Source organism: Artemia franciscana, chromosome 13 (assembly GCF_032884065.1).
Source record: "Artemia franciscana chromosome 13, ASM3288406v1, whole genome shotgun sequence".
Taxonomy (NCBI): domain Eukaryota; kingdom Metazoa; phylum Arthropoda; class Branchiopoda; order Anostraca; family Artemiidae; genus Artemia; species Artemia franciscana.
Genome location: NC_088875.1, coordinates 17,221,898 through 17,234,249, shown reverse-complemented (window position 1 = coordinate 17,234,249; position 12,352 = coordinate 17,221,898). Strand labels below are relative to the sequence as shown.

The 12,352-nt window shown below is 36.1% G+C and overlaps 1 protein-coding gene across 4 annotated transcripts in view; it reads left to right on the top strand.

Annotated features, from left to right (window-relative positions):
- The first annotated feature begins 775 nt into the window (after positions 1–775).
- Positions 776–12,352, top strand: part of LOC136034591 (mitogen-activated protein kinase 14-like) — a 104,124-nt gene continuing 92,547 nt past the window's right edge. For all 4 annotated transcript variants that reach the window (XM_065715864.1, XM_065715863.1, XM_065715861.1 and 1 more), the window contains exon 1: positions 776–1,030. In XM_065715864.1, coding sequence (XP_065571936.1) covers positions 924–1,030 — 107 coding nt within the window. In that variant the 5' untranslated portion in view covers positions 776–923. The remainder of the gene's footprint in view (positions 1,031–12,352) is intronic.

Sequence of the window (12,352 nt, the reverse complement as noted above, 5' to 3'; positions counted from 1 at the left end):
TGTTCAAATTGTCTCCACTAATATGGAAGACACAGCGAGTCCCAACTGATGCTTGGTTGGTTGACATCCATTATTGGTCACCCACCTCTGACACCATACAATGTTTGGTAGATAAATCTTTATTTAAAACCCCATGCACTATAATAAAGAACACTATAAGCAAAGCAAAGCAAGAATAAGTACGTAAAAGCAAAAAGTATTAGCACATAATAGCAAGCTGGTGCACAACTACAAGCATGAGAGCGAGGCATCATATAATTCTATACTATCTTAATCGCGAATTTAATTTCCTATGGATGGAAAACTATATCTGAACTTTGTAAATAAAAAAGTTTCTTAGTTCACAAAGCAAAAGCTGATAAAATTTCAAGCACATAAGGATAAAATCCCTTCTCTCGTTCTAAAGCTGTTGCTCCCACAGAAAGGAAGTAATATATGGCGTACTTCTTGTCTGTGGCTACTCCTTTAAGCAATGCCACGACACAGCTAATCGAGCCTGAACAAACAACATTAGCTACGTGATTTGTAATATACACCCGAATTAAAATGTGGTTTCACATGATTTGTGAGCTAAAAATAAACAATCGATCAGAAGCAAGCTTGTATAATATACATGCTTGTGCAAGTTAATACTTATACCAAAACCGCTGTTTTTCCAATTAAATTATCATAATTTTTCGCAGATCCAGTAGAAAAAATCAAAAGTGATTTTCCCTGTAAAAAGTGTTAGTAATAATATGCATTATGCACCATTCGGCAATAGTGAAATCTACGGAATTACACTCGTATCAATTCAAATAAGCAAACACATTTTCCGTTTTAGCTCACATATTTCTCAACAGACTATCTAAGATCTATTTCAAAATATTTTGTAAACTTACTTGAAACTTTGAAGAAGAAATTATTTGTTTCATTATTATAAAATGAAGGAAGGATTCTACAAGGTTGAGTTGAATAAAACTCAATGGGAAATACCAATGAGATATCAAATGCTAACCCCTGTTGGGTCTGGAGCATATGGACAAGTATGGTAAGTGGTCTAGAGGATAAATTGAAAATGATTTTACTTATTTTCAGTCTTAGCTTAGTCAGTTCTACGAAAGCTCCATCAAATGTTGATTTCGTTGCCTCTCCACTGCTGCACCATCATTGCTGCAAATATTACAATTTTTGGGTAAATTTTGGCATTCATATAGTTGACTTATCAATAAAGTGAACATACCAATTGATGCATTTTTTTGTTTTTTACAAATATAATGATTGCTTCTAGGCTACTGCAATTTAAGCACTTTTTGACCTAGCTCAACCCTACCTAACCTAAACTAATTTTATTATAAATAATTTTGGGGTAAAATTCTAGTTAATTGACTTCTTGCTATCTCAGAAAGGGTTTAGGTTAGGAAAATGAAAATCCCTGAAAGTTTCATTTTCCTAACCTAAACCCTTTCCAAGATAGCAAGAAGTCAATTAACTAGAATTTTACCAAATTTTGAGCTGTATCAATGTTTTATTTTTCAAAATTTAGGAAATGTATTTGTATATCTTTAAAATCTTATAAAATGGAATTGAGCAAAGTTATGGAGCTGAAAACAATTTTGTTGTACTTCAATTAAGCAGAAGATCTATTTTGCAAGGTTCCACTTTTATAACACACATATTTTTAAAGGTCAGGGCCCTCTAGAGGGAGAAGGAGTGGAGGTAGTTGCTTCAAAATACCTTCCCGGGACATACTTTAGTCTGTAGATTCATCCCTGAAAGTTTCATTTTCCTAACCTAAACCCTTTCTGAGATAGCAAGAAGTCAATTAACTAGAATTTTACCCTATTTTTTTGTATCAATAACAGATTTATTAGAACTTTAACTCTCACCAGATTTAGATTAAATTTATATCATTTCCACTACCTACCTACAACACATAATTGTTGAGGTTCCCTTTTAATTGTGGGTATTTCTTTGTTCACAAGTTTATCAAAGTAATCTATTATGGAACCCCTCCCTCTAGAAAAAAAAAATCCTGGCTCCTCCACTGATTCAGGCAACACTACATAGTATCAGTATAATATTACCATTCTCCAGAGGAGAACACTATAAATTCTAGAAACTACTTTGAAATCTTAAAATAGCCTACTCACAAATATTGTTACTCAATGTGTACCAATAAACTTCACTCCCCCCTCCTTAATGGACAAACATATAACATAAATTCTATATGACAAATACAATTTCTGCATATTATTTGCATTTCTTCAGGCTGACTCTTTTCTTCCTGATACTTGTTGCCATTGTCCTCCTTGATTCCTGTTAAATTAGGCTAATACAAAGGAAGAGTCAGCCTATGAAATATCAAAAATTGGTAAATTTTTCATAGTTCATATCACTTGATGCCTTTTTTATGTTCTTTACAAAAATTATAATTGCTTCTACTGCAAATATTTGAGCTTGTACTTTTTCAGCTCTTAAAAAGACAAATTTTGAACTAAATTATGATTTATTAGTCATTTTCAACAGAGGTGCCATTTGGACCAAATCTTGGGGTGGGCATAAACTCCATCTTGCCCTCCCCCCGACTCACTTCATGTCACGTAATCATCTAGGAAATGGGCATTTCACAGAACTCGAGAATTTTATTTTGTATCTTACCTACTTTCAAAGTTTACAATAATTAATAGCAAATAGCATAATTACCCCAAGGGTCTTCAAGTAATTATGCTCTTTGGTTAATAGGTGTGCAGTAATTTCAAATCAATTGGACAGAATGGATTATGTTGGACATAATGGATTATTATGGCCGGCAAAGGGCTCTTTGTGGTGGAAGCTTGGGCCCCCCTGGAAAATCTGGGGTGGGCATTTGCCCACCCCTGACCCCCCCCCCAAATGGCACCTCTGATTTTCAGCAAAAGAATACTATGTTTTCCCAGTGCTGTTTTCTTGGTCATTTTAAAATTCTAGTTAATTGACTTCTTGCTATCTCAGAAAGGGTTTAGGCTTTTAAAATAAAACTTTCAGGGATGAATCTACAGACTAAAGTATATCCTGGAAAGGTATTTTGAAGCAACTACCTCTACTCCTTCTCCCTCTAGAGGGTCCTGACCTTTGATGACTTTTAAAAATATGTGTGTTATAAAAGTGAAACCTTGCAAAATAAATCTTCTGCTTAATTGAAGTACAACAAAATTGTTTTCAGCTTCATAGCTTTGCTCAATTCCATTTTATAAGGCTTTAAAGATATGCAAATACATTCCATAATTTTGAAAAAAAAACAACATTGATATGGCTCAAAATTCTACTCAAGTAACAGGAATTGCATTTTCAGAACTAAAGGCAGAGAAAAAGCAACTAGTAACTGAAAATTAAGGTAAAATGTTGTTTTGTCGAAATTTCAATAGGTATAGACCTGTCCTGTAGGCAAATTTCAGGGCCCTCTAGAGGGAGAAGGAATGGAGATGGGTATTTTAAAATACCTTCCTGGGACATACTTTAGCCTGTAGACCTATCCCTGGCAGTTTCATTTTCCTAACCTAAACCCTTTCCAAGATAGCAAGAAGTCAATTAACTGGAATGTTACCAAAAATAGTAAGTTGAAAAAACCACCCTGCTATAAAAAAAAAATCTATAACAAAATTTAATATTTAATGTTTTCTGCACAATTTTTTTGCCTTTGCACTTCTGACCACTATAGCAAATGAGTTAAGCTTTTTATTGCAAAAAAAATTGATCTTTAACCATCTTTTGGGGTCATGCACTCTGTAATAATATGCATAGGTCAAACCATTTAGTATGTCACCTAACTTTGCCACATAACTTAGTAGCTATGATAATAGTGAAGAGTTGCAAATGAGGATAAAGACACAATTTGTATGTTTGTAAAAGATATATAAAATATTAAATAATATTTCTTTTAGGGTTTAATAAGAAAAACAGAACAAAGAGATAGAAATGAATAGAAGACATTTAAAACTAATGTTTTAAGTATAGGGGATAAAGCATTAACTAATCACTGTTTACACTATTTGTTACATGGTCAATGTCTACCTTATATTTTGATGAATGTTTATAATGGCAAGTCCTGTCAGTGACTTGTCACTGACATGACATTAGTCATGTCAGTTTAGATCTCTTTGTTAGTATTTTCTCTTCTATTGATCCTAAAATGTTCAAATAAAGTCCAAAATTGTCAGTAAAATAGGAACTCCAGTGAAGATGTATGTAGGTTTATGCTTCAAACTTAGTATATGAGTTGAAATATCCCTTAAAAACAAATAATTATACTGAACTATTAAAAACCAATTACAAAAAAATAGTTTTTGTCCCAAACCAGAGCAAGCAGACCCAACAACATATCCACCACTACATAGGGGGGGGGGGGGGGGCTTGCGCCCCCGGAATTGTCCCTGAATACTATTGATGTCATTGTGGTCTATGGGCTCTTGTAAAGGTTAAAATTGCAGTCTAGTGATTCTTCTAAAGGAAGCATATTAATAAAATAAAGTGACTGGCCTACCATTGGATTCCTTATTATGTGTTGTTTTTAAATATAATCTTTATTCTGGTCCCCCCCTCCTGATGGTCTTGATGTAGTCTACAATACATACCAAACTAAAAGAAACACTAAAACAATTACGTTCTAACTTTATACTGTTCTGTGTTTATTAAATTTTCATATTTTCTTCAGTTTTATTCATTTATGTTTTATTCAGCAAATCGATTGAAATCACATAAACCGAGTGGTTTTTGAATAGGTCAAGAATTCAGCAAACCTGTTTTAACAAAGAATACATGATGCATCACAGAATGATGAATAACTAAGTAATATATTATTTGAGACCATATACAGGATCATCAGGGGAGGGGCAGGTGGAGTGTGTTGTCTGAGTTACAACTATTATATTGAAAAGGAACATAAAATAAGGAATCTAATGATACTACTTTCAATTTATCAACATCTTTCCTTCTAAAGAACTGCTAAACTTAAATTTCGGCTTTTAAAGAAAACAGTATAAAAACAAAAGACAACTAAAGTTTGAACTGCAAGTCAACAGTGTTTCCAAATATAATCTTTGGTACTGTGGCAATAGGTCCCATTCTCCTTAAATAAAATGAGTACATCCTTAAATTGTATACGAAACTACAAGAAAACACAATGATAATGATACACTTCTAATTTCCTAAAATGCAAAATGCTGTAATAATTCAGATTGTCATGTTTCCTTCCACTTTTATTAACACTTTTAAGTTGTTTTTAAATAATATGTTTGTTATAGTTTTTTAATTTTTTAACAATGTGATGCTATTGCAGTGGCGCCATTTCAGAAAACCTTAGGGGGGGGCCAAAAATCGATTTTGGGCCCCCATCCAGCCTTAAAAATTTTAAAATTTTCGAACATGCCTTTAGGTACCGTACTACCTTTGGGGTTCGCATTTTGCAGCTTATTTAGGGACCAAAAACAGTACCAAAATAGAACATTTACTGTATAAATCAGAAACTTACGTACAGTTACTTCAGCAAAAACGACTCCTCAAACACAAAGGGCGTTTTATTAAAACAGTAAGTAACTTTTTTACAAATGCTGAAAAACTTTAGCATGAAGAGCGGGGTGTAGAGGAGGGGGAAGACCCCCTCCTCTATGGGGGCACTGTGGGGGACTTGGGGGGGGTCCAGATTTCTGGCAATTCCGCGAGATCGGTACTTCCTGATGCAAATGGACGATGAAACTTGGCAGGCATATCAGGGACTCGAACAGACTAACTTGAGATTAGTCGTTTCCCCGATCCGACCATCGTGGGGGGAGTGGAGGGATGTGGATCCGGAAACTAGTGGCATGCATAACTTTTAAACGGGTGATCGGATTTCAATGAAACTTGGCAAGTGGAAAGAAATATCGTCTCAGATGTTCCATGTCAAGTCTGGATCTGATCCGATATTTGTGGGGGGGGGGTGGAGGCGCCCACCGGGAAACTCGTGAAATACTTGTAGTCGAGGGATTGGATAGGGTACGCTCCGATTCCAGTCGAACTTGATGGACGGGAACCGGAGATGTCAAAGATGTGACTTTTATTTTTTCAAGTCGTGTTCGGCCACAGTAGGGGGCCGGGAAATTGTGTGGCTCGCATATGGGTCAAATGAGTGCAGCGATTTAAATGAGACTTGGAATGTAAAGTAAGCATATGCCCTAGATGACATATTTTACTGTCCGAACCAGATCCGACCACGGTCGGGGAGGGGGGGGGGGTTTATTGAAAAATGCTGAGATTCGAGTGAAACTTGATAGGTGGTGAGACAAGATGCTCTAGATGATCCGTTCACGAGTGTCCGAGCCAGATTCGGCCGCGAAAGGGGCAGCTGGAAGGAGGTACCGGAAACCGTGTTGCACGTCTAGGGATTAAACGAATAGGTTTATTGTGCTGAAACTTGGAAGTTACAACAGTCATCTGCTCCAGATGATCCGAGGCGATGCCAGAAATGCACCGACTTGAGTGAAACTGCATATTCTATTTCTAGCTCCGAACCGCATTTTTGGGGTGGCGGCTGTGGTTTGTGACGGGCTCATCTCCTTTGTTGTACTGCCTACTCGTAACAAGTGCCATATGAGCTCGTAGCTCTTGTTCTGGTTCGTTCAGTAAGATTGGTCGACGAAAAAAAATTTAAAATGTGGTAGATTTACTTACAGTCAGTTTGAAAAACGAAGCCAATCGTCGTTGCATCTTTATTTCTTCTTCTTTCCTTTGGGCTTTTATTTTCCTTTTTTTGCACCACTCGCACCGGATGAACTCATGTTTCAATAATCCGATTTGAACTTGAACACAACTCAACACTGTTTCACGGTTCTTTATTTGATGAAGGGTAACGAGAAACTAAATACAAAACTGGAATGACACCCTGGTCTGGATACCCGACTGACGGGATTCATTAATCACTGGAGAGACTTCAATGTCACAGAAGTACTCCGAGCCCAGAAAGGACTTTACAAACCCCTGCCAAAAGGGTGACCATAAATTAATTAGGGAGAACGGCAAAAACAGGATACTTTCTTGAAATGCAATAATCGTCAAGTATCTTGAATTTGCTATTTAGTAATAATTCACAGTAGAAATACGGTAAAAAAAAAAGAGAAAAAAGTAGAACAAGGACGAATAAACAAAGAATTACGTGGTTGAAATTGGGCCCCTCCATAAATCAGGGGGGGTCATGCCCCCCCCCCTGCCCCCCCCCCCCCAAATGGCGCCACTGTGCTATTGGTTAGGTTAAGATTGAAATGCTTGATAAAGAAGAGATACTACAATTAAAGCAATAAAGGAAAATATGTAGCCTAAATATACTATACTAAGCTATGTATGACCCCAATGAGGGTGGGCAGGATGAGGTATTATTATCCTGGTAGCAACCATTGTATTGGAAGAGTATTGATTAGGGAGTCAACTTTTATTACTCAACAAAACTGTTAAATCAACCAGATCTTATGTTTGTATATTTCCATTTCTTAAATTAATTTGCTAGCTAAAAGATAAAATATACTAATTTCCAAATATTTTAATTGCTTCCCTTTCGGTTTCTATTTTGAGCCCTTAAAGTGATGTTGTTTTCCTGATTTTTCTATCTAATAGAACAAACATATAAACAGGTCATTCAATTCAAAATTCAATGTAATCTTGATATATTTTTAATCTTTTAATTTTGCCGTCATTCAGCATATTTCATGAGTGGGTTCTAGGTGCAAAAGAGACAAATAGCTTTCCTTTTTGTTAAGGGTCCCTCTGATAGGGCCAAATATAGCCATTAGCTGTATGCAGAAGTTTGCTGATTCTCTTGCTTGCTTTTTTTTTAAACTAATGTTATTCGGCATTGTTGACAAATCGTTTAAAAGGAGCAAGCATAAAAATAATGCAAATTAACAAATTTTTGTATATAGATAGATTTATTTTTAATATAACCATAAATAATTACACAACAATCTACAATTCCCCACAAATGCTTCATGGCCTCTAGGAGAGGAGGGGGGTATGACAACAGCTTGCCATGTCTAGCTTCATTAGGTGGAAGCTGGTGTGCAATTGCAACAGTAGTAATAATTATGCTTGGAAAAAGCTCTAAATGTGTGACTTGACTCGTATTCTATCAATTTTGCTAAATATAGTAATTTGTTATGTCTGCACTTCAAACCCACCTGTGAATTAGTGACAGTGTTAAAAAATGGCAAAACTGAAATATAAAGGTGCTGTTGAATTAGACAGATCAATGCATGCAGTGTAAATGACTAAAGTATCAACTTTAAATGGATTTTGAGGCTCAAAATGGAATTTGCAAGGATAGTAGTTATTATATGTGAAAAAAAAGTTGGAACTGAATCAGGAGGTATTTTTATCTTTTAGCTAGGAAATTCATCAAAAAAGAAAAAAATTACCCTTACTTCTTATCAGCCTAAATTCATCTAGGGTTCGCTTCACTTTATTCAATTTTTTTTAATATTGGACCTTGTTTACTTGGTTCAAATTGGTTTCATTATTTATCTTGATATTTTTTGCATTTAAAAATGTAGGCAACACATTTGTGTTAGACTTTGTAGAGCAAATGGATTGAAAAGATGAATAATTCTAAGGTATTACCCAACCCATCTAGTAAACTTCCTTAATTAGAGAAATGTTTTAGTATTTTAGCTAACAATTTTTTTGTCTGCTTGCAAAAACACAACTTTTATCTAACAATTCTTGTTAGGACAGCAGAAACACTGCCAAAATTAGGGACCAAACACAAAATTAAGCATGCTATGAAGAACTAAGTGCTCTTATTATTCAATACTAATACATTCAAGTCAGATGAAAAATTGACATGTAAAACATAAATTAGTGGTCAGGGTAGTTGTTTGACTGCTCATGTAATTTTTTACCCATTGTTCTGTAATTGCACTCTCAGGTTCTGCATCAGAGATAGATGGACTCCTGAAGACACAATCCCTTCTTGTTGTAAGTTTGTTATCCACATGAAATGGACAAGCTACATAGCCAAAACAGAAGCTGAGTAATTAGAAGTGCAGATAGGGAGATTTTGTGTAGCCTGATTTGGCTAATGCTTGCATACTGCATCTGTAGATACAAGAACCAGATCGTAATTATATGGCTGATCAGAATACTTTTGCTGATTCTGTTCATTATGTAATAGTAAATAGAGGAGAAAATCTTAACTTACCATTTTTGTTGCTCTATACTCTGATTATCTGTATGAATGCTTAACTCATTGTCTTGGTTATTTGGCTTTGTTTTGGGAATTACTACCCAGATTGGTATGGCCAGCACTCTTGTTGTTATTAGATTTAGCTGTCCAACAGCCATTATCAGTCGGTTCAGTTTTTCTCAAATCTGTCATCTTGTTATGCAATTAATTGGTGGGAGGTTTGTTTTTGGTATTTTCTTGAGAGCCTGGGGGTGTATAGCCCTCAGATCTGCTACATTTAAAAATGTTTTTTAAATCAAATGACTAGATTTTGCTCACCTTCTGCACCCTGTCTCCTTTTCTTCTTCAGTCATTCTCCAAGATCTTCAAGGTGTGTGTCTTTCTCTAAATCCTGCTCAAGCAAACTGTGGCCAAGTTGCACTGCTACTTTTTGTAGAAAGGACTCTTGCACCATTCTCCTCTTGATTTGAAGAGGCAATACAGTTTCGTTGGAGCATTTGGGCATTAGTGTGGAATGCACTTGCTCCATCATTTAGACACCAAGACAATAGCTATAAGTTCACTTGGAATTCCATATTCAGTACACAGAAACCACTCCTCCAGCTACACAATCTGTTTGGTTACTGAAATGCTGCATTTAATGGCTATGCCTTTTCCAGGCTGTTTGTTGTGTCTCTAATAGAATCAAATTCTGCTTGTAGAGCTCTCTTTGAGTGTTCAAGTTCTATGCCATAAAATAGCAAAACAAAAAACAATATCCCAAAGGGCTCAATGGCCCGTTTTTTGGGAAACGACATACAATAAATAAAGAATGATAAAACTTGGCATAAACGCACTAAACAACATCTAAATATAAATCTATAAGGAAAAAAAAATCAACTCACCAGCAGTCCCCACGAAACAGCGACCCTCACATCACCCAATAATAAAATACAAATTAAAATTCTCTGCGTCATCGAGGATCCAACGCCAACAAAAGAACATCCCCCCCCCCAAAAAAAAAAAAAGAATAAAACCAGAAGAAACTTTTAATAAGAAACCTTTAATAAGAAACTTTTCATCTGTCTCTTGAACAAGCCAAGTGTTCGTGACTGCCGGATCTCAGCAGGAACCAAGTTCCAAGCATGCCCCACAGTCACAGCCAGACCAAAGTCTGAACAGACCAAGGGAGTAGCTGGAATCATCACATCCTCCCAGTTTCGAACTATATACAAATTTACTTCCCCTATTAGTTTGAGTTTTGAGCAGTCCTGAAAAACAACATGGGAGATCTCCCTGGAAGTATTGGTATGCCAACAAAGATAGAGATAAAACATAAACATCTATAATCTTAAGGAGGTCAACAGGAGTGTGTGTAGCCGACTGGAGAATTCTTGCCACTTTCTCATAAAGATGGTGAATTGGAGCAAGTACTGAAGGAAATGCAGACATCCACACAGACTAACAGTAACATATATAAGAGTAAATGAGAGAGAAGTATAAAAGATGGAGGATAGTAAAAGGAAATAAACGCTTTAGTTTTTGGATGATTCCAAGTCCATGGAAAATTTTCACTCTTATTATTTAAACATGCCACTTAAATGATAAATTTTCATCCAAAAGAACTCCCAGGAATCGAACATATCGATTGGGGGGGGGTGACTTATGGAATCTCTTGGTGTAGGAAGCTCAGTAGGGGAAGTGTGGGGCAGCTCCCACCTTTACAAGAAAAAAATAAGAAGGTACAACTTTTTTACATTTAAAGCTAGTTGATTTATGTCAAACCAAAAGAGTATCTTCTCAGTCATTGCTTGAAGCTTTAGAATAAGGGATGATTCATCCCTTGTAGTGTCATCTGCAAATGCTATAATTTCTTCTCGACTATCAGATGGGAACACCAATGTAGTCTGAGAGTAAGGTTTATGACACAATCCACAGCAAACATTGTTAATCGGGGCGTTAAAAAGTCGGTAGAGATCGTTCACATAGATAAGGAAGAGGGTTGGCCCAAGAATAGAACCCTGGGATACTCTGTATTCAATTGGAACTTTTTGTCTGTAATTTCCGTGGCAATAGATCTGTCAGTTAGGTACGACGAGAACCGAGATAGTGCTTCCCCATGCACACCAAGATGAGAAAGTTTACCAATGAGGATCTTGTGTGTTAGACTGTCAAAAGCTTTCTTTACATCAAGAAAAATGGCTGCAGGAATAAGATTAGAATCTAAAGATATAAACGGAATATGTCTATTACAAGCATCCACTGTAGAATACCTTGCGCGAAACCCAAACTGATGATGATGGAAAAAAATTTAGCTTCAAGAAATCTCACCAGACGTTTGAGCATTGCCCTTTCATATATCTTAGAGAATACTGACAGAAGAGAAATCGGCCTGTAGTTGCCAGGATCCTCACAGTCACCTCCTTTAAAGAGAGCTATCACACGCGCCAATTTAAGACGTTGGGGAAATACTCCTAGTTGAAATGACCTAGTAATCAAATGACAAATTGGGGTGATAATCAATGGAAGGATATGTTTAATTACTTTAGCAGTGAGTACCTGTGTTGGAAAGGCTTGTCTAAAATGTGACATGGCTTGAGACATCAATCTACAGGAAATCTTAAATATTTTGGGAATGTTGGACCAGAAGTGTGAAAAGAATCCTGTACTTCATACAAAAAGAGAGTTGGCACTAGTACAAGCTTTGGAGATAGGCTTGTGGATGATAGTTTGACATTGTTACTATGGTGGTTGTGATCTCTGAGTCTTCCCTTGAATCGATGGACCCTAAATAACTTGTTGCTCGTAATTTTGAATGCAACTAGTCGCTCTTCACTTGCAGTTTGTTACTATGAACCATTTGATCGAAGGCTTAGATTCGAGAGAGACTACTAGTTGCTCTTTCAACCCTGTTTTTTTTTTTTACATTCAAGTCTACTGTTTGTATGATAATGTTTCAAGAATGAAAATTGTTCATAAAAAGTTGTAACCCTCCAATTATTTCCTTGGAGTTGGGAGAGTCGGGAAGTACAAAAAATGAATTGTAGGGTCGTAATTTCGGTGGTTTGTAAGGTGGGTACTTTAAACAATTTTTTTATTTATCCTGCTGGCAGGGAGCTGTGGGACCAAACCCCCTGGGCAACAAGGAGACATTAATAGATATCCATAATTAGGAATATGAGAAATATTCCCATTTAAATTTCAAAT